Source organism: Chiloscyllium punctatum, chromosome 27 (assembly GCF_047496795.1).
Source record: "Chiloscyllium punctatum isolate Juve2018m chromosome 27, sChiPun1.3, whole genome shotgun sequence".
Taxonomy (NCBI): domain Eukaryota; kingdom Metazoa; phylum Chordata; class Chondrichthyes; order Orectolobiformes; family Hemiscylliidae; genus Chiloscyllium; species Chiloscyllium punctatum.
Window position 1 is genome coordinate 2,650,374 of NC_092765.1, and position 23,868 is coordinate 2,674,241.

Consider the following 23,868-nt stretch of genomic DNA (forward strand, 5'->3'; position numbering starts at 1 on the left):
TCACTGTTGTAATGACTACTATTCAATATATGAAATAGAAGATCAAGGCAGGAGTTTTTTTTTGATGATTATGAATGACTTATTATGAATTCACAGCAAGTTTAGCAAAAAAAACCCAAATTGACATATAGCAAAGCAAAGCAAATTTTAATCCTATCTTGCTGTAAAATATTGCCAATTCTAAATTGCAGCTGTGAAATTCTGAGAGAAAAATCCTGTTTGAAACTCTTTCTTGGACAAATCAAGTCTTCATTGTGTACACACCAGATACATCAGGTACAGGTGCCTAAACATTAATCATTTCAAAAACAAGAACAATAATACACTTAAAACAACACTACTGATAAATCAATGTGTGCTCAAGCTCAAACAGATCAATTTTAATTTCAGAACATTAATGAAACAGTCCTTTGTTTCAGTGCATTAATTCAGAATGCAATTTATAAAGTTAACTGATCTAAACATTCATTCAATTTCATCAAAGCCAATTTTTATTTAAAAAAAACACCAAGAACTGGTGCTATCCATTGCAAAGTGGCCCCTACTATATATGTGCAATATGAAATTTTAAACAGGGCAAATGATCTTTCTGTTTAAATCTTTGTAGTCACACTGTAAAACAATTTGCTGTGCAAATCTCCAATTGCACAGAACAACTGAATTGATGAGATACAGAGTATATAAATGATCATAATATTCTTCTGTATTTTTTTATTTAACAAAATAATTCTTGCAATACAATTTGAAAGCAATGATCTTTTTATTCCTCAAAATTCCATCTCAAATTCAAAATACTGTGGGTCAAAATGATGTATTCTCACATAACCATCTTCACCTCCACTACTGTAACTGTAAAGAACAAATAATATTGGATTAGATTAGGCCCTATCCCTATTTGCATTAGAAAGCAAGGCAATAACATTTAAGTATAAAGATGGTATTTGTGTAGACATCCACAAAATTAATTACAAAATTAAGTTTCTGCACTCATTCCTTCTTTATCCCACTGCTCATTACAGTCCATTGTTTTTGCAAAATTTTGATATGAGCTCCACAGAATTTGATCTGTTCAGGCAAATTTAAATTGTTACCACAGTGGCTGCTGAAGTCATTTGTTGCTCATGATACCCATAAAATAGTGAAGAACATTTCTCCAGTGTCATTTTTCCAAGAGTTATAACATGGGGTAAAGCCTTCTGCTAATTTAAACCAGCAACATGGAAAAGGTTCACCCCATGCTGTAATCTGTGGAAATTCGAGAGGCCAAGAACTACTTAAAGTAAAAAAGTAACAACTTTATTTCTTAAAATATAACAGAGAATAATTAACCAACAACTATTTCCAACTCCTTCTATGATACCTATCTTTTATTTTCCCTTCTATAACACTAGTCCAATAAAACCCCCAATTAAGATTTACCAACATTCAAATTTCAAAACCAGGCAGCTGTCAAATCTTCCCTTGGTATTTTCCTCTGTAGATTTTCTTCTTCTTGGGATTTCTGTTTCACAGGTCATTGATAGGTAAAGGTACCTAGCTGTGTTTCTGGTAGTCTATACATGCTGGTGGCTTGGCGGTTCTCCCCTCAACTGTTCAATTTTTCACAGTCTTACACCCCAAAGCACAGATTGTTTCATTTTTTAAAAATATTGTCAATATACTAAATTCAAACTTGATTAGAGGTTGGTATTTTGGAGTGCAATTTAAACTGATTGGCTGAATTTGAATTTGTTTTTGTCTCATAGCAACCCAGTCAGCACTAGCTGTTCTGAACCAAAAGTTACATTGTAAATTCTTCAGTACACTGTGTGCTTCTCTAAGTCCTTGCTAGCTTTCAACTTCCTTAGCAGTACACTACCCCCTACACCTTCATAACACAAGCAACCATTTGGCCACATTTTTGTAACTTATGTAATAACGTGATTAGATTAAAAAGATAAACGAAAGACAATGATGGTAATAGATCCACAATATCATTCAATTTACACGATACTCTTATTTTATTAAATATCCTCAGAACCAAGAAAACTAGAAACCCCAAAATATAATTGTCTCTAAACATTTCTAAACTTGTTTGGAACAGATCAATTGAAAAACAATGACAGTCATGAGTGAAATAAATAATTTATTTTTTACAAACCCTTCTGTTAGTTTCAGTGCAATTCAATATACTTCATCAAAAAGCTTCAAATGCAATTATCAAATTATTGTGCTAACCTTTTCCCATCAGGATGGAAAGCCACACTGTTGATTGGACCAAAGTGACCCTTCACTCGACCAAACTCCTCTTCAAATGACAAATGGAAAAATCTAAAAAGAGAAAAGGGGTTGGTTAAACCATCTTACAATTCTACAGCAATCCTCAGATAACTGCCCCCTTCATCATTACACTGTATTTTCTCTGAAACTATGAACATGAATAAGTTGATTTACAGGATTGTCAAAAGCTCCAGCCAATATCATCCTGATATTAAAAGGTTAACACACCAAAGTCTCGGATGACCATAGGACTACTCTCTCATTAGACATAGAGAGACAACAAGTGGAGGTTTACCCGAGAATCATCATACCTCAGGTGAGGGGAGAGGTTGAGAAAGAGTCCTTCATGATAACCTCAGCCAGTGCAAGAATTGATCCTGGCATCATTCTGCATCACAGACCAGCCAACTGTGCTTTCCTTGCAAGTAATGGTATTCTCTTGTCTAGAACAGGGTCTTCCCTGTTTACTTTTGTTTCCCTAAAGGTGGGCTATTAATGATAATTTTTAAAAAGACAAACATGTTTGACTATTTCACCATATCTCTGATCAGCACCGGCTCTATTAATTATTAACCTCTCATAATTACTCAATCATAACAGTTTATAGTGATCACACAATCAAATAGATTAAACCTTAGTTGGAGTCCTTAGGCAATCATGAAGTCAAGAAGCAGAAATATTAATTTAAATGCATGATAAGACTCTGAGTTCAAGGTTAAATGGTCTATCACAAAATCCTGACTAATATTAATTCGAAACAGGTATGAAAATGTATTTTGAAGATTAAATAAATTCTCTCTCTCAGTTATCAACACTGGAAAGGTCCGTATTTGAATTGCAGGTTTGTGTCAAAGTAGTTCGATCACAGAAAAGGCAGAGTAATGACAGTCTGGCGGAACAGCCCTCAATTTCAGGCTGTGCACATATGGAGCAACTGACATTCCTGGCATGGCAGTGAGGATAAGCCCCACAAAATACCATGGTCAGGATGGTTTCATTTACCATCAATAAGAGGTAGAACACAAATGGTAAAAGAAGACATGCAACAGAATGATGTCAAAAATAACGTGAAAAATTGACAGAAATAGTGACAAACAACTGAAGTATTGATAATCCAAACTGGAGTGGCATCAGCAAATGACATTCTTCTGTAAGTAAACCTTTCTGAAACACAACAATTCCAAGCTGCACTATGAACAGGACTACCATCTCAATGGCATACAATAATTTCTCTTTAATAGTTGTGAGCAGGACACCGAGCTTAGTGAGCGAACAGTATGGAAAACAAACAGCAATAATAATGCTGAGCTAAACTCTCAAAACGAAAAGAACATATCAAAATAAAAGGTTAATGAATTAACTCCACAACATTGTCACTTACCGAGCCTCAAACTTGCCAATTCTGGTAGAGGTCGTTGTGACATCCATTGCTTCCTGACCACCACCAAGGACAACCTATTACATCAAAATCCAGTACACATACAATTAACCAAAGCAAACTGTATTAACAGCAGCAATACTTTATTCACTGGTCAGACTGACAGGATGTTCTGAAATGTAGTATGATGACCTTTGGCAACTAACTGAAAGAGAATCATTTCCAGATATGAAAACATGAGTATCACACTGCACAACACAGTCCAGCTCTGAGAAAAACTGCAATATTCAGATGCATGTTACAGCTGTAAAATGACAGCTTTGCAGAATCAGCTTGGAAATTATATGGCACAACAGGTAAAAATCCTCTACACAAAGAAACATCCTCACAAACTATAAACTGCAAGCCAAACGCTGCATAGTTAACAGAAAAACATAATCACCCTTTAATGTTCAGTGCATGTACTGCAAAGGGTGGTCTCATCACTATTTAGTTCTATATTGGATATGGTCAATTAAGCAGGACAGTGTGTCATTTTTCATAAACATTGCTTCTGTACAGATCTGCCCTGAAGATCTGTTAGATGACTTAACAGAGAAATGATTCGTTCTCATGATGATTTAATTTCAAATGAACAGTGTGCTGGGTCACAAAATTACATTGACACTTTAACCTTGACTGAATAAAATTTGAAGACAGCAATGTCAAATAACCAACAATATTGCAAAACTAAACCCAGCCAGTGTTAGTTCGAAACCATCAATGTGATGGGTTCAGAATCGGTCTACAATCTACTACATCCTTTTTGCTGGCAGTTATGATCACAAGTTCTGGATTAGATGAACTTGATCAGAAGCGGTCAAACTTTTTGACTTTGCAGGTTGTTGAGATACAACCCACAAAGATTACAGTTAATACTCTGATCAACTTGCATACAACTCAAGCCATATACATGATCCTGGATTTGGATTTAGAATTTTTGCAATAATGATGTAACAGTGGAAAGAGCAAACTTCTCTAAACGGCTGGCTCACAACATTCAGACTGGATAAAAGTGTGAATAAAGTAGTGACATTAGAGCTAAAACACTGGTATTATAGATCAGATTCCTGACTCCTAAGCTACATGACCCAAAGAGGATAGAGTATAGAACTCCCCCACCCCAGTGTAAGTAAAGGTTCTGCTTACCATTCCTAGCTGTTACAATTGCTCACTGCTTATTCTTGTATAACCACCTAAAATATGCAGAGAGGTATCATTTCTCCTACTTGAGGAAGAATATTCTTTTGGGGAAATCTGTAGATATACCGACCATTCTGATTTCCCCAGTCATAGGATCAACACAACTGACATTGTGAAAGTTTAGATCTGTACTAGTTCCAGATTCAGAAACTAAAATGTTCAAGCACTGCTTAAAATTTGAATTCTGTTGAATAATTTAGATTAAAAAATGTTCTTCTTGAATCAATAGGCAATATTAAATATTTGCTAATGTTCCATGAGATGTAATTTAGTACATTAGATAAAACAAGTCATTTCTGGGTTAAGAAATTTGATAATAGTTACACTCTCACCATTAGACTGGCTTTTAATTTCAGAATTTATTGATTTTTTCAATTGTCACCATCTGTCATATGGGATTCAAACCTATGCTCACAGACCATGAACCTGAGGTTCTGGATTGCTAGTCCAGTTATAATGCCACTATTTCCCTGTTCCCCATTATTAAATCTCCACTTAAGTGAGAGATGTCTTATTTTTAAAAAGGGTTCCTTAGGTCTAGTGAATGAAACAGCTGAATTGACACAGTGCTCTGGTTTCAGATGAACCTGCAATCACTGTTTTACAGATCTGAAAGAATAGGCTAAAGGAAATTTGTAGCTAATGGTTCAAATAATAAATCTATAGTAAACTGTTCAGCTTTGGAAGGGGTGGAAGGAGCATCATTGTTTTAGAGGATCAAAAACGGAAGCTTAAAAACTAGTTGTTGCAATCTTAGATTAGGTCTCAGCAAGTAGAAAAGCAGATAACACTCATACCAACACATGAATACCTTTCGTCTCCAAGCCACTGAGACAGAAACAATTTAATTGAAAACGACTTTTCCTATTAAGTCAAATGCCTACAATGTATGATGTATGAGGGAGTTACTGTATCCATAGAAGTATGATAATGTTATCAGCTGTCCTCTATCTACACCATCAGTGGAAAAAGATGGCAACTTCTGGGAAGAGAGCTGGAAGGTAAAAGTGAAAGCTGGTCTCCTACATTTCAATGCAGTTAATGAAGTGTAACTGAGATTTAAGTGGAATACTAATCCAATGAGACAACCTACACTAAATACAGTAGGACTGGTCCCACGTGAGCGATAAATACAAGTCAGAGTATAAAGCTTATTCATACCCACAACCATCAAACCAGACTGCACACTTTAACCACTTCAAAAATTACTAAACAATTATTTTTCATGTAATACCTTTGACTATTTAGTAAAAACATCTTTCTACCTCCAGGAATTACATATTTAAGCATAAATGACATTTTTTAAAAAGACCGTGAACACCTGGATGTTAGTCTCTAAGCAGATAAATGGGTAAATATAATAAATGCAAATGTAAAACCCTCACACCCCAACTCCATTATAAATGGAAAACAAGTCACTTGTTAACAAGATATGAATGGGTAAGGTCCACTCCTTTAACCACTCCTGCTCTACTCCGCGGTGTATCTGAAAGAGTGATCCTTCTGTGTTATGACAGATCTCCTACTGGACTCACATTTCTGGATACTTATAAAGCAATAACTACATGAGCTACAGGCATGAACATTCAAAATAATGAAAAGCAACAGTTGAAAGCAATTCAACTTATGGCACAAACTGTATTTTCTATTTACAGTGAACAACAATGTGGCATGAAGCATAGGTGCAAATTGTAATAGCACGTCTATCTAAACTTATTACAGACCCCATTTATCCAGTTTGAACATCAATGAAAAATCAGGATGAAACCTGTGACATAGCAGCCAGATTAAATCACACTTAATGATAAAAGGTTAATAGGAGGGCCCTGGGGTAGTGTTGTTGAACAGAAAGACCTGGAGGTTCAGGTATAGTTCTTTGAAGTTTGCATCACACGTCAACAGGGCAGTCAAGATGGTATTTTGCACACTTGCCTTCATTGCTCAGACTATGGAGGAGTATAGGAGTTGGGATGTCCTGTTACGGTTATACAGGACATTGGTGAGGCCACTTTTGGAGCACTGTGTACCATTGTGGTTGCCCTGCTATAGGAAAGGATATTAGCAAATTGGAGAGGGTTCAGAAAAGATTTACAAAAGATGGCGCCGAGACTGGAGGGTTTGAGTTATCGGGATAGGCTGGATAGGCTGAGACATTTTTCCACTGGAGTGTAGGAGGCTGAAGGGTGACCTTATCGAGGTTTACACAATCATGAGGGCCATAGGTAAGATGTTTAGGAAAGGTCTTACCCCTAAGCTAAGGGAGTCCAAGACTAGAGGACATATTTTTAAAGTGAGAGAAGGAAGATTTAAAAGGGACCTGAGGGGCAACCCTTTCACACAGAGGGTGGTTCATATTTAGAATGAACTGCCAGAGGGAGTAGTAGGTGCAGCTCCAGTTACAACATTTGAAAGACATTTGGATAGGTACATGAATAGGAAAGGTTTGGAGGGATATTGGCCAAACACAGACAGGTGGGACTAGTTTAGTTTGAGAAACATAGTCAGTGTGGATAGGTTGGACTGAAGGATCTGTTTCTGTACTGTTCAACTCTGACTGTAGAATCCAATTCAATCTTGTGAAATAGAAATTGATCAAACAAACCTTTATAGCATACAACGGAATCAGTTATGTAACCATTGGGGTAAATTTGCATGAATTGTACAAGCCATTTGCTATTATATAAACATACTGCATTCAGTACATGACAGCATGCTTTTCTCATTAAGGTATAGGAGTAGCATTAGTTCACTCGGTCCTTTGAGCCTGTTCAATATTCAATAAGATCGTGGCTGTGCTAATTGTGACTACACATCCACTTTTCTGCCTGTTCCCCATAATCCCAATTCCCTTGTAGAAGGAAGCTGGAACAATTCTGATGAAGCTAATGAATATCCAATGATTAAATTGCACCTGGACTAAGTGACTCATGAGAAGTCATTGTGACATTAGTGAGTTCCCGACTTCGCCAGCCTTTCTTTAAACAAAGGGTTTCCAGAGGACACTGAAATAAAGTGAGGTGTTTAAATAAGCTGCAAAATAATCCAGGAATCACTGGGCACAGATAGATTACTTTGATAAAGGGTCATTGGGCCCAAAGTATTGACTCAGTTTCTCTCTCCATAAAAAGCTGACAGTCCTGCTGAGCTGCTCCAGCAGCTTCTGTTTTTGCTCGAGATTGATTACTCGTCATGTGTAGTCCTAAAGACAGATAAGGGAGGTGGGAGGATCATCAAATCAGTAATTCTCACTAAACCCAGCACTAACTTAGGACGAAAGTAAGTATAGTGATAAAGTGTTGATTTCATGAGTCAGCTTTGAATGGTTTCTCATTTAACATTTCTATACGTTACTTACATGCTCCACAATAGGTGAAATAGCAGCTGAATTGACAGGCCGTTCAGTCCTGTATGTTTTCAAGTGCTCAAAACTTGCAGAATCAAACAGCTGAAATATGGAACAAAAAATTAGAAAACTTTAAGAAAACTGAAAAAATTAGTTCTAACAGAGTTACCACGGTGATAGTCTTTGGTGTTGCTATGTCACAAGTTGTGACTGTTCTTACAGGGAAGGCAGCTAAAGGAGATCTGATAGAGGTTTTTAAAATCAAGAGCAGGTTTAATAAGAGTAGATAGTGGGAAACTGTTCCTGCAAATTAAAGGATTAAGAACCAGACGGCACATATTTAAAATGAATCCCCTGCTATCATCATCCTGGAGCTTGGTACTGACTAAACTGAACTGGACATGCCACATAAATACTATGGCTAGGAATCCTGCAGTGGGTCACTCATCTTCTTAGTCCCAAAATTAGGTCAACATGGAATACTCCCCATTTGCCTGGTTGGTGGCCCTGACGACCTTTCACAAAAGTCTATTCATAGTTCAAGCTGCACAGAAAATGACACCAACCAAAGTGAGAGATCATTCCTCTACAAAGATGCTTACATTATCAATAAAGAACACTTATTCAACAAAAACCTACAAAATATTTCATAACATAAGTGGTACTTTGCTATCTAGCTTACATTAGATCTAAAAGCACACTTAATAAAAATGCCAACAGTGTGAGCATCAACATTTAGTTCAGGTCGTGCCAGAAACATGCAATTTGAACATGTTCCAGTTCCAACTCACACATGAAGAAAGTGAGGACTGCAGATGCTGGAGATCAGAGTTGAGAGTGGTGCTGGAAAAGCAGAGCCGGTTAGGCAGCATCCAAGGAGCAGGAGAATCGACGCTTCAAGCTTAAGCCTGATGAAAAGCTTGAAACGTCGAATCTCCTGCTCCTCGGATGCTGCCTGACCAGCTCTGCTTTTCCAGCACCACAGCCTTTGACTCAAATTCAAACATGGAAACAACAGCTAAATACTTCAGGCTGGAGAATTACTGCCTCCAACAACACAGCGACATTTGATGGAATGAGGCATTGAGAAGGTTTAGCAAAATGAATGTCTTCAGATAGCCAGGCCAGTCAAACCTTTTTCTTCAACAAAAATACTCCTTTTTACTATTGCAAAACAGACTTTGTCCCTAATGTAATAATAGCTCTACAAATTTAATTTGGAACAGAACATTGAACCTGCATGAATTAACAGTTCAGCTTACACCATAAAAATGACAAGTTGTGACACTGGAAAACACTGTTTACCTTGGCAGTACTGTCCTTTGAAGCAGTGATAAACATGGTAAGGTCTAAGGATGTTTGAATGTCATTAATTTGTTTGGTGTGTTCTTTTACTTTTGTCATTATTTCCCCAGACTGTCAATAAAGTAACACAAGTGTCAATAATTGCAAAATAAAACAAATAAATCACCAGTATTCAATCACTTCAAAGACATATATTTGATAGAACAGGCATGACTCCAGAATAACAAAGGAGTGCTCTTTAAAATCACTAATCCGTGTAGAATTGAGACATTAATACCAGGTCATCCTCTCAAATAAATAAGTTTTCCTCAAAATATTAGATAAAGGTATTGGGCATTATCAAAGCATTATCACTTTGGTGTAATAAAACGTAACCACAGCTTGTAAAGCTTTCTATGTGAAGACAAGCAATAAAAAAGAACATCATTGCTTAGGAAGGGTCCTTCAAGATGAACCATCCACAAGAGCTGTGATTTTTCAAACACAGTCGGTTTTAAATTAAAGCTATTTCTTTGCAAAACACCTTGAATTTCAAAGGGAATAGAAGCACTATTCCTTGTCAAGGGTAATATTAAAATGAATATATAAAATGAAAATGTTGAAACAAATAGAAAGAGGATGGAGGAGGGAATCAGTTATCACACTGAGGCAATCATAATTTTAAATGTTTCAGAATTAACCAATGATGGTGTAGTTTCTCTGGTTAACAGTAGCACAGCGCATCATTTATATTCTGATGTTGCCACTGGATTGCAATCATTCTGCAACTTCTCCTTACCTTAGCACTGTATTGCACTAATTCACCATTTTCATGTCCTGCAATGACAAACTCTCCAAGAGGTCCCCAAACAGCACTGGTTATTTTTGACTCACTGGCTGGAACCTTCATATATGGTTCATTGTTACCTAACAATTAATAAGGAAAGTAAATATAAAATTAAAGGTCTGAGATTACTTAATAAAAGGTCAAAAGAGTCTTACATTTACATAGCAGCCTTCCTAACTTCAGGTCATCTCAAAGTATCGTCCAGCCAATAAAGTACTTTTGAAGAGTAGTTACCATTATCATGTTAAAGAAAGGCAGCCAACTTGTACACAGAATTGTATACACAGAAAACTGACGGTCAATTTGTCCTTAGAAAGCTCTCATGTGCAGGTTTCATCAGGAGACCTGACAAAAGTTGATTTGAAGTTTAAATATATAGTTGTATATATATGTTTTTCAAAAAATTAAAATCAGAGAGGAGCTGGGGTTCAAAAGAAGAGAGGAACGGTGTTTGCAAGCTCCCAATTAATGGTGGAATGGGGACAGTTTGTGGGATGTGTAGGGGATTAGAGTCTGGGTGTTAAGAGATACCAAGGGAATGTAAGGCTGGATTAAAGTCATGGATAACACTACTAAGATCAAAATAAAAACAGATGCAGGATACAAAACTATAAGAAATTATTATAGAAATATTATTTAACAAGTGGTGGATGAAAAAAATGCAGATGGCATCAAATTTAATAGGTTTTCAGCCATTAGAACACAATATTAAATTACCATATATACTCATGTAAATGTCAACCCCTTATTTTTGGCCTAAAAATCTTGTACTTTCCATATCTCCCATGTAAAGGTTGACCCTACTATATTGCATTATAACCCTCTTACAAAGGAAACTGCATGCTCCCATTAACCCACTTAAACGAAATCGCATTCATTCATTCATTCATTCATACCGGTAACTCTACTCATCACTCTTGTTTACTATATTGCATCTCCATTCATTCATAACACGACTTAGCCCACTTGGTTTACTACAGCGTGCTTTGATTCATTCATTCATTCAGACCAGTACTACCTTTATTGGTACTTATCACACTTTCTTCACTAGACACCCAAAGGTTAATATTTTAATTGTGCCATTATATCTGAATAAAAGTGAGATATATTAGCTACATATATCTTTAATTCTTTGACAAAACTGTTCATGTTGCTGAGATTCATAACATAGGAGAGTAAATGGGAGGGAAACGGAAAAATTTGGCAGGAAAGTCCAAGACACTTACACATTCAGAATTTAATAAATGTTTCATTTTAAGTGTGCCATTATACCAGGCTATGACGATGTTGACCAGTGTGATTTTGCAGGATTTCAATGAATCTTTGACCTGTTAGTGTTGTACCGGTATATAAATGAAATTTACAACCAGTAATTCATTCTTGTTTCTCTTGCTTTTATACTGTAATTAGCTTTACCGTAATTCATTGTGTATTGCTTCTTTACCTTGGATTAGTTCTGCGATCAAATCAACTTCTGCTAACAATACGGTATTTTGAACTGCAGCATGAATTTCAGCCCCTCAAAGCTAGTACCCGAGTATTAGTCAACCCTATTAATTGAACCTTTAAAAAGTCTAAAAATTTTGACTTTTACACAAGTATATATGGTATATAAAGGTTGGTTTGTGCACTGCAGCATAAAAGTAGGACACAAAGTGAGTATTAAGACATGTTGGAAGCAAACATTGTAACCCCATTTCCTTTGTTCAAGGATTTCACAGTGCTGTGTTCTGCTGGATGTTTCAAAAAGCAAAACAAATAAATGGCAAAGTCAAAATAACAACAAAAACAAGAACAGGAAAAATATAGTGAGAAAAAGGAAAAGCTCCCAAAATTAATGAGGCAACAGTTATCAATAATTGTTATTGATGCGAAATATTTTATCAAACAGGATAGATACCACACAAGCTTTCTTTATCACTGAAAAAACAGCACCATCAGATGGAGACCACTGTGGAAGTCAAGTCCAATTTCACTTTCATCAATCTGTTCAGGTGGAGGTTAGTTTTAAGGTTAGGCCAATAACCGCTAAACATTTTCAATACCTAGCCCATTTTAAACAATATTAAGATTCCAAATTAACTTTTCAACTGACAGTTCCAAATTATTGATCTTCAGTTATTGCATAAACAATCATAAATTGATACACAAAGAAAAGTATGTATTATCTTTATATTCCCAAGTTCCTGAAAACTCCCTACATAAAACTACAAAGTCTGCCCATTTTGTAAATGTAGGTATTGAAAAACATTCATTTCACCTGTGTATCTGTAAGCTGTATCCACGAAAAAATATGCATTGGTGGAGAAATCGATGAGGATTACAAGATTAGATTACTACATGTGAGCTGCTCTTGTACCATATCCCACTAGTTTTTCTTATCTGTAATTTAACCAGCTGGTAGTATAAAGTCAGACTTTCTTTAAAAATGCTCTTTAAGATTAACCTTTGAAGAAAAGCTTTTTCTTGCAACCATTAAAACATACTTCCTTACTTATCTGAGCAGGATCTCGAATGTCAAAGAAGCTGACATAACAATGGTAGCCCATCTGCTTGTCAGTTGTAAACATGACGATGTTTCCACTGAAGTCAAATCCACCCGTTCTGACAGCAGAACTTGTTTTAAACAAAGCAAGCTGCTTCCCTAGTAATGAAAATTGTCAATCGAATGAATGCAAAACAAGCCAAACTTGCAAAACAAATAGGCAGTGCTACAAATGGTCAAATATTGCATGAAAATTGAATTTAATACAGCAGATAATACATTTAAAATAAAGTTTGCTGATTTTGTTAACAGTTATACTTTACAAATTCAGGAGACTAATCCTAACATGAAGATTTACATAACCTTCGGTATGTAAAAGTTAACTGCCATTATATAAAAGTCTTTGCCACTACGCATTAACCAATAAGCTGGTAAAATGAAAAGAGAGTGCTTTTAAAGCGCTTTTCATAACCACTGGATGTTTCAAAAAGCTTAACAACCAATCAAATTCTTTCAAAATGTGGTCACAGTTGTAATGCAGGATGCCTGATGGCTTAACAAGATGACCTCACCAGTAACTGAGACATACATAAAGACTGGAAAATCGCTAATCCAAGTTTTATTCTGCCCAGTTAGCTAATGTCTGGCAGTGTGGTGATAGGGCAGTACAATTAGATTAAGGGAGAGAGAAAAGGTAAATAGTTGATGACAGTGTCAGTCCCTGACCACAGCTGTGAAGGTGCATGTGGTGAAATGAGGCAGGACTCAGCAGTAACCGTGCAGTAACATCAAACAGCATCCTCACACTTATCATCAAGATCTGCACGTCAATAGTGGTGAATTGAGCATGAGAGAAGAGAGTGCAACTGTCAGAAAAGACCTTTTATGTGGAATGCCTTTGGAAAGAAAGCGAGGAAATCAGGAAAAAATAGAATCTTCTCAATCATCGACTTTTTTTTAGTATGTTCATGGAATTTGGGCATCACCGCCAAGACCAGTATTTTTTGCCCACTCCCTGAGGGGAGTACCTTGCTAGAGTCATTTCAGAGGGCAGTTAAGAAGCAAGCTCATTGTTGTGGGTCTGGAATCATTTGTGGACCAGACATGTTAAGGATGGCAGACTTACCTCCCTAAAGAATTTTAGTGAATGAGATGGATGTTTGCAACAATTGACAATGGTTATAGTTGGCCTTAGGTGAAATTTAAATTACAGACTTATATTGAATTTAAATTTCACCATTTGCTATGATGGGATTTGAACTCACATTCCCAGGACATTAGAATGGGACTCCAGATTATTAATTCCATAATAACAACACTGATATTTACAAAGGTGATTGGAGAGGCTAATGATGCAATATCTTAATAAAAACTGAAAGAACTGTGGATGCTATAAGTCAGAAACAAAAACAGAAGTTGCTGGAAATACTCAACAGATCTGGCAACATCTGTGAAGAGAAAGCAGAGAAAACATTTCAGGGTTGGTTGCCCATCCTCAGATGCAATATCTTACCTGTTTCACAGTCCCAAAGTCTGCATGAGTTATCTGCTGAACCAGTTAACACTTGTTTTGTATCCCCTAATTATCAGATTAAGGAAAAAATGAAGAACCTGTTTGGAAACTCAAGACATATGTACACAGAACAACTTTAATTCCTTTGAATAACACTGCTCTACTGAATACTTGTGAGGGATAAGACAATATGCCACATTGAGAAAATTGTATCATTTAATCTGAAGGCCTTCCAAAGTAATCAAGAGATCTCAGGGAACATGAATTTCCTCATTCTAATTAAACTTCCCTTGTAATATGCAAATAATTTATCTTGATAGGTGCATCCTCTTACCATAAAGAACATTCAGGTTTCTGGATAACTCAATGTAAAACTGATTGATTTTACCATCAAAAGTTACAAATTCTGAAGGTACAAAAATCAAAGCTGCAGTGATCAAATGAATTTTAGTACACATGAATGCATAACACCATTAGGTCTCAGATTTTAGTGGAGGTCAGCACACAAACAATGGACTACATAGACATTAAATATTCTGCTTTGCATTTCACAGATTTCGATAGGCTGAATGGCCTAATTTCTGCTCCTGTGTCTTAGAGTCAGAAATGTACAGCATAGAAACAGACCCTTCGGTCCAACCTGTCCATGCCGAACAGATATTCCAACCCAGTCTAGTCCCACCTGCCAGCACCCAGCCCATATCCCTCCAAACCCTTCCTATTCATATACCTATCCAGATGCCTCTTAAATGTTGTAATTGTACCAGCATTCACCATTTCCCCTGGCAGCTCATTCCATACACGTACCAGCCTTTGAGTGAAAAAGTTGCCCCTTAGGTCTCTTATATAACTTTCCCCTCTCACCCTAAACCTATGCCCTCTAGTTTTGGACTCCCCGACCCCAGGGAAAATACTTTGCCTATTTACCCTATCCATGCCCCTCATAATTTTGTAAACCTCTATAAGGTCACCCCTCAGCCTCTGACGCTCCAGGGAAAACAGCCCTAGCCTTTTCAGTCTCTCCCTATAGCTCAAATCCTCCAACCCTGGCAACATCCTTGTAAATCTTTTCTGAATCCTTTCAAGTTTCACAACATTTTTCCGATAGGAAGAAGACCAGAATTACATGCAATATTCCAACAGTGGACTAACCAATATCTTGTACAGACGCAAGATGACCTCCCAACCCCTGTACTCAATAGTCTGAACAATAAAGGAAAGCACACCAAACGCCGCCTTCACAATCCTATCTACCTGCCTATGGTCTTATTACACAGAATCACATCATCATGTGTGGTATCCATTTGTATCAAGGATAAATGCAATCAAAATAGCACTCAGCATTGCAAAAGTAGGCTTCCCACAAGATAGAAACTTCTAAAACTGAAAATGTGCTTTGTTAAAAAAAAGAAACTGCATAAAAATAGAAGTATTTATTCCTACTCAAATTCCACAATATTGTGGCAATTGCAGCAGCAGTAGCCTGACGGTAAGAATGTTTGACATTCAAAATACTTCGTCTTACAATATTGGGAATCTCCCAAAGAATTTCCAAAAGTAAATGCCAATGGGAATTGTGACTTGTACTAAGGAATTTTTAAAAATTGGAACTCATGGACTGCCTCGGCTGAGAATGGAAGAAAAGCGTCAATGGCCCCATTGGGAAACTATCACCCAATTCTAACCAACTGCCTTGGTCCTGTCTCCAGACAGGATGACACAAAAGTCAAATGAAGCATTTCACTCAGATAGAAAAGAGGAAATTTTTGGCACTGACAGCAAAGATGAGCTGAACACCTGTGAAATACTTGGTTGCATTCTAAAACCCTTTAGTAACCAGCATGACAGAAAGCACACACATCGTTCTCGATTGTGGAATTCTGGCATTGTGCCTCTTTCAATAAACTCTAATTGCTTTGGTCACTTTGATTATTGTCACGATGTGATACTTGCAAACAACACTTCTGGCTTTCACTGTAAATTTATGTCGTGAATTTATCCATGCAATGTATTGATTTCTGCTTAATCAGATAGTAAGTATAAATCTAGCCATTAAGGATACAGTCAACATCAACGCACCATACTGCTCCAGTGTGCCCATTGTAAGTGCCAAGCCTCTCACCATTTAGAGAATACCAAACATTAACAACCTGTGTAACAGAGAAAAAAACAGAATGACTAGTTGATTATTTCTGAACTTTAACTTTGTTTCTACTTGTTTTCACTTGTCACCATTCAATCCATGAAACTCGCTAAAATCTCAAAGCATGAACTTTGTTACAGAAAATCCCACTGCACTGTAAAATACCAAGTCAATCTCAATGATTATAAATTTAAATTGTGAGTAACTTCCCTTTTCATTAAGAAAACTTTTTAATCTAACAGCTCCTTGGATCAAAGCAACTATTTGTAAAGAACTGGTCTGATTGATTCTAGTTATAAATATGATTCCAGTTTAGCTAATTAAGCATTTATACTACCTACAACATTTGACACACGTTTTGTATGTACGTGTTTGGCACTACTCTAGAACAATGTCTCCCTACTCAGGAAGGTTAGTACATGGAATTTATCCATTTGTATAGTATAGGTCTGGGCCGACTCAGAGGCCCATCAATGTGGAGACACCATTGTCTTTTAGAATAATCAAAAATGGACAGTTAGTAAGGATTTCAACAGTCTGACTACACATTACAGGAAACTTTCATAAATATTTAGCTTTATTTCATTTTTCATAGCAGAAAGGGTTCAAGGAAATGTCCTCAAAATGGAGAGAAGAAATTTTCTATAAATCACTGATTCAAAACCTGCATTACCAGAGCTGTGGTTATCCAAACAATGAGCAGAGGCACAATAAAAGGAATTTATTTTGTGTTATATTGGGAGAAAATGTCAACATCCCATAGAAGAGGACATTACCAGCAAGGTCAGTATTTGTTGTCCATGTCTTACTGTCCTTGACCTGCGGGATTGCCTTGGTCACTTCAGAGGACATTACCTTGCTGTGGATCTAGAGTCATGTACAGGCCAGCCCATATTAGGGTGACAGAATTCCCTTCATAAAAGGACACAAGTGAACTAGGTGGGTTTCAAGGCACCACCACTGCGGTATGCTTTGGTTCCAGACTTATTCATTGAACTTAAATTGCATCAGCAGCTGTGGTGGGATTTAAATCCATATTCCCAAATCATAACATAGGCATCTGGTCTAATAGCTCAGCCACGTTACCACTATGCTACTGCTTCCCATTAAGGTTGGTGCAATTAAAGATGAACGCTGCTGAAAATGTGTTGCTGGAAAAGTGCAGCAGGTCAGGCAGCATCCAGGGAGCAGGAAAATAGACGTTTCAGGCATGAGCCCTTCTTCAGGAATGATTTCTAAAGAAGGGCTCATGCCCGAAATGTCGATTCTCCTGTTCCTTGGATGCTGCCTGACCTGCTGCACTTTTCCAATAACACATTTTCAGCTCTGATCTCCAGCATTGGCAGTCCTCACTTTCTCCTAGAAGCAATTAAAGGTGAAGCCAACCATTTAGGGATTTTAATTTCAACTTGACTTCATCAATTAACTTTACAACAAATGATATTTAATTTTCTTATAAAATTTAATTATTAATTCACCCAAATAGCAACATCTCAGGTGTTAACCTGCTCATTCAGGAGACCTCAATGTTAATGGCCCAGCCTATTGCCAGGTTAAGTAGACAGAATTGCGTGACTGAAGCCTCAGTCAGAATACATTAAACTTTAAACAATACTGCCATTAAAAACTTTAGATTTACTTGTGAAACATTCTCACACCTACAGTTTAAGGTATTTGCAGCCAAAGTCACACAAAATCATTTCGACTTGAAATAAATATTGTGCATCACAAAGAAAACACAAATGGCGTTCTAAAAGTACTAAATAATCAAGGCCTAAAAAGAAGAGTGGAAATAAATACAATAACTATCACTATACAAAAAGTGATCAGAAAACTAAAGACCGGTATTTCCCCAATAGGATGCATCCTAGGATGTTAAAGGAAGCAGTTACAGAGTTAGTGGATGCACTGGTGGTAACCTTTCAAGAATCCTCAGATTCTGGAAACATTCCAGAGAACTGGAAAATTGCCACCATAAGACCTTTATTAAAATGGGAAGACAACAAATAGAGACAATTGGAGACCGATTAGCTTGATGTGCTACTGAGAAACTGATACAGTCAATTCTAAAGGACGTAACAGCAGTTCATTTATGAGAGACATAATATGATTAAGCAGACTCAGCATAGCTTCATGAAGGGAAAGCAGTAGAGGTAATACATTTGGATTTTCAACAAGTGTTTGATAAGGTACCACACGTTAGGTGATTTAAGATGGCATTGAAGGTAATATATTAGCATGAGTAGAGGACTGGCTAACTTATAGAAGACAGAGTTGGGATAAGGGGAGCATTTTTACAATGGCAACCTGCAACTTGTGGAGTGCCATAAGGGTCAGTACTGGAACCACAATTATTTACAACAGATAAGAATGACTTGCATGAGGGAAGTGATGTATTATAGCGAAGTTTGCAGATAATACAAGTTCTGAGGATGACACAGAGTCTGCAGAGGGATACAGACAGTTTAAATGGGTGAACAAAAACATGCGTGACCTTATTGAAACAAACAAGATTCTTAGAGGGCTTGATAATGTAGATGCAGAGTTTGTTTCCCCTTGTGGAAGAATCTAGTACAAAAGGCTATAATCTCAGAATAAGGAGTCATCCAGTTAAAACACAGATCAGTAGAATTTCTTCTCAGAGTAACCCTACAGTGTGGAAGCAGGCCATTCAGCCCTTCAACTCCAAACCAACCCCTCTGAACAGCATTCCTTCCAGACCCACCCCATCCTATCCTTGCATTTCCCAAGGTTAATGCACCTAGCCTACACATCCCTGCACACTATGGGTAATTTTGCATGGCCAGTCCACCCCTAACCTGCACATCTTTGGACTGTGGGTGGAAACTGGAGCATCCGGAGAAAACACATGCAGACACAAGGAGAATGTGCAAACTCCACAAAGACAGAGGGTGAAATCAAACCCAGGTCCCTGGTGATGTGAGGCTAACCACTGAACCACCGTGAGGTCAGTGAATCTGTGGAATTCTTTACTGTAGAGGGCAATCAAGGTAATTAAGTACATTCAGATTTTAGTCAGCAAGATAATCAAGAGGTTGTATGGAAAAAAAACCTAAAAGTAGAGGTGAGAATGATCAGATCAGCAACAAAAGGCAGAGCAGACTTGGTGGGCCGAATGACCTACTTCTGTTCCTAAGTTTTACTGTTGTAATTACATACATGCATAATGTGAATATAGTCATGAAGATAGCAAATTAATGGAATAAGTTACTGCAACATTCCATAAGTTGTGTGTTATACTTACAGTATCTTTTGCACAAGAGAACACTAAATCACCTTCTCTGTTGTATTTAATTTGAGTGATTGATCTTTCATGACCTTGTAACAGGATGGGCTTCTGCAAAAAAAATTTAAGAAGCGATGTGTTACAGCAACAAAACAAGATCCATTAATTACTCAATTTCAAAATTTCAATTCATTGATAAAATGCTAAAATTCTGTAAATCTCCTCAGGTTTAAGGGCCACAACTCATTTTTGGACTACAGAACCATACTTCTCTCTCCCTCTGCAATACTCATCATGATCATCCCAGTATATATTATCTACATTATTACATTTTAATACACACCACAACCTCTTTATGTTATCTGCAACATTATTCTTCAATAACTAATATGATAACCAACAAACTGTCCTGGTCTTCCCATGCAACGGTCACGGCAGCGCAACAATGTCTCTTCTTCCACACGAGGCTTCGGAAATTCAGCATTTCCATAAGGACCCTCACCAACTTTTACAAATGCACCCAGAAAGCATCCTATCTGGGTGCATCACGGTCTAGTACAGCAACTGCTCTGCCAGGGACCGTAAGAAACTACAGAAAGTTGTGCACACATCCTATATTTTTACACAAGCAAACCTACCATCCATGGACTCCATCTACACTTCTCGCTGCCTCAGAAAGGCAGCCAACATCATCAAAGACCCAACATATCCCGGTAATGCTCTCCTACAACCTCTTCCATCAAGCAGAAGATACAAAAGTTAAAATATACGCACCAATAAGTTCAAAAACAGCTTTGTCCCTGCTGTTACCAGATTGCTGAATGGATCTTTCTACTGTCAAATCTTATGATCTTGTTTTTATGTACCTCCTGTATAGCTATAACTTTGTATACCTCACTGTCTAAACACCCTATGATCTAAGTCCTTGTATGCAATGATCTGCCTGTACTGCTCACAAAACAAATTTTTTCACTGTACTTAGGTACAAATGACAACAATAAATCAAATCAAAAGTACTCACTGTCACCTCTCCATCTCTATATTATCTACATCATCACTCTCTAACACTCACTGCATCGCCCCATCACTATATTATTTATATTACTCTCTAACACTATATTCTCTATATTATTACTCTCTAACACCATATTATCTATATTACGGGGGAAAGATTTACAAGGGACCTAAAGGGCAACCTTTTTGCGCAGAGGGTGGTGTGTGTATGTGATGAGTTATCAGAGGAAATGGTGGAGGATAGTATAATTGCAACATTTAAAAGGCATCTGGATGGGTATATGAATAGGCAGGATTTAGAGGGATATGGGCCAAGTGCTGGCAAATGGAACTAGATTAGGTTAGGATATCTGGTCAGCATGGATGGGTTGGGCTGAAGGGTCTGTTTCGGTGCTGTACATCTCTGTGACTCTATGGTTACCCTCTAACACCATATTATCTACATTATTACTCTCTAACAGTACATTATCACTCTCTAACACCATATTATCTATATTATTATTCTCTAACAGTACATTATTACTCTCTAACAGTACATTACTACTCTTTAACAGTACATTATCGCTCTCTAACACCATATTATCTACATTATTACTCTCTAACAATACATTATTACTCTTTAACACCATATTATCTACATTATTACTCTCTAACAATACATTATTACTCTTTAACACCATATTATCTACATTATTACTCTTTAACACCATATTATCTACATTATTACTCTCTAACACTCACCATGCTGCTTTTGATGATGATGTGACTCTGAGAGTCGGCCTGAAGAGAACACGGAAGTGACGCACCAGCACGCCGCCGGAACTGACCCTACGTGGGGTCAGGGGTGAGGGGATGATCCGATACCATGGCGACGGTCGGTGAGTGATGTCCCCCAGTCTTCACAATGTCCGCCTCCCGATCCCGATCCCACCCAGCCCACCCCCGGGGACAGCCCACCCCCGGGGTCAGCCCACCCCCGGATCCCGGGGTCAGCCCACCCCCGGGGTCAGCCCACCCCCGGATCCCGGGGTCAGCCCACCCCCGGATCCCGGGGTCAGCCCACCCCCGGGGTCAGCCCACCCCCGGATCCCGGATCCCGGATCCCGGATCCCGGATCCCGGATCCCGGATCCCGGATCCCGGGGTCAGCCCACCCCCGGGGACAGCCCACCCCCGGGGTCAGCCCACCCCCGGATCCCGGGGACAGCCCACCCCCGGGGTCAGCCCACCCCCGGATCCCGGATCCCGGATCCCGGATCCCGGATCCCGGATCCCGGATCCCGGATCCCGGATCCCGGATCCCGGGGTCAGCCCACCCCCGGGGTCACTCTCGGTGTTGTTCGGACTGAAAGCCCTCTCCCTCCCTCCGGTGTTAATGTGTCATTGGGATTAGGAAAGGAACCAACACGCTCACATCAAACTATCAAAAACTATCATACATTTCTAAAATATATTTACACAAACTATTTGCTGACATCTACAGCGAGGTTATGCATCACTTTAAAAATATACAGGAGAGAGATGAATGTCATCCTTCTTATACCTTTGTCTATTTAATGAGACAAAGTTTGGTAGAAGATTTGTAGCTCGGGTGCTCGTTATTGTGGTTCTGTTCGCTGAGCTGGGAATTTGTGTTGCAGACGTTTCGTCCCCTGTCTAGGTGACATCCTCAGTGTTTGGGAGCCTCCTGTGAAGCGCTTCTGTGATCTTTCCTCCGACATTTATAGTGGCCTGTCTCTGCCGCTTCCGGTTGTCAGTTCCAGCTGTCCGCTGCAGTGGTCGGTATATTGGGTCCAGATTCTGGATTAGTGGTGCTGGAAGAGCACAGCAGTTCAGGCAGCATCCGAGGAGCAGCGAAATCGACGTTTCGGGCAAAAGCCATTCCTGATGAATTGCCCGAAACGTCGATTTCGAAGCTACTTGGATGCTGCCTGAACTGCTGTGCTCTTCCACCACCACGAATCCAGAATCTGGTTTCCAGCATCTGCAGTCATTGTTTTTACCATATTGGGTCCAGATCGATGTGCTTATTGATTGAATCTGTGGATGAGTGCCATGCCTCTAGGAATTCCCTGGCTGTTCTCTGTTTGGCTTGTCCTATAATAAGTGTTGTCCCAGTCGAACTCATGTTGCTTGTCATCTGCATGTGTGGCTACTAAGGATAGTTGGTTGTGTCGTTTCGTGGCTAGTTGGTGTTCATGGATGTGGATCATTAGCTGTCTTCCTATTTGTCCTATGTAGTGTTTTGTGCAGTCCTTGCATGGGATTTTGTACACTACGTTGGTTTTGCTCATGCTGGGTATTGGGTCCTTCGTTCTGTTGAATTGTCGTCTGAGTGGATGTTGGTTTGTGTGCTGTTAGAAGTCCTAGTGGTCGCAGTAGTCTGGCTGTCAGTTTGGAAATGCTCTTGATGTATGGTAGTGTGGCTAGTCCTTTGGGTTGCAGCATCTCCTCGTTCCATTGTTTTTCCCTTAGGCATCTGTCAATGAAATTGCAGGGGTATCCATTTTTGGCAAATACATTGTATAGGTGTTCTTCTTCCTCTTTTTGCAGTTCTGGTGTACTGCAGTGTGTTGTGGCTCTTTTGAATAGTGTCTTGATGCAACTTCTTTTGTGTGTGTTGGGGTGGTTGCTTTCGTAGTTTAGGACTTGGTCTGTGTGAGTGGCTTTCCTGTAAACCTTTGTGGTGAATTCTCCATTCGGTGTTCTCTGTACCATCACGTCTAGGAATGGGAGTTGGTTGTCCTTTTCTTCCTCTCTAGTGAATCGGATTCCTGTGAGTGTGGCGTTGATGATCCGGTGTGTGTTCTCTATTTCTGTGTTTTTAATTACAAAGGTGTCATCCACATATCTGACCCAGAGTTTGGGTTGAATTTGCGGTAAGACTGTTTGTTCTAACCTTTGCATTACCGCTTCTGCTATGAGTCCAAAGATGGGTGAGCCCATGGGTGTGCCGTTGATTTGTTCATATATTTGGTTGTTGAATGTGAAGTGTGTTGTGAGGCACAGGTCCAGTAGTTTGAGTATGCCGTCTTTGTTGATTAGGTTCAACGTCCTGTTGTCTGTTCTGTATGTCCAGCAGGTTGGCTATTGTTTCTCTGGCTAGGGTTTTGT

The 23,868-nt window shown here is 38.5% G+C and overlaps 2 protein-coding genes across 3 annotated transcripts in view; one reads left to right on the forward strand and one right to left on the reverse strand.

Annotated features, from left to right (window-relative positions):
- Window positions 1-696: 696 nt before the first annotated feature.
- Window positions 697-21,667, reverse strand: eif3i (eukaryotic translation initiation factor 3, subunit I). The gene is made up of 11 exons (XM_072547922.1): window positions 21,497-21,667; window positions 19,760-19,852; window positions 16,414-16,501; window positions 14,352-14,417; window positions 12,848-12,997; window positions 10,306-10,433; window positions 9,528-9,638; window positions 8,235-8,324; window positions 3,641-3,714; window positions 2,218-2,310; window positions 697-849 (listed from the first exon to the last, which is right to left on the reverse strand). Exons 1-11 carry the CDS (start codon window positions 21,497-21,499, stop codon window positions 768-770), a joined length of 978 nt encoding a protein of 325 aa, XP_072404023.1. The 5' UTR covers window positions 21,500-21,667; the 3' UTR covers window positions 697-767.
- Window positions 21,573-23,868, forward strand: part of tmem234 (transmembrane protein 234) — a 55,165-nt gene continuing 52,869 nt past the window's right edge. For both annotated transcript variants that reach the window (XM_072547916.1, XM_072547921.1), the window contains exon 1: window positions 21,573-21,633. In XM_072547916.1, the coding sequence (XP_072404017.1) occupies window positions 21,621-21,633 (13 nt within the window). In that variant the 5' untranslated portion in view covers window positions 21,573-21,620. The remainder of the gene's footprint in view (window positions 21,634-23,868) is intronic.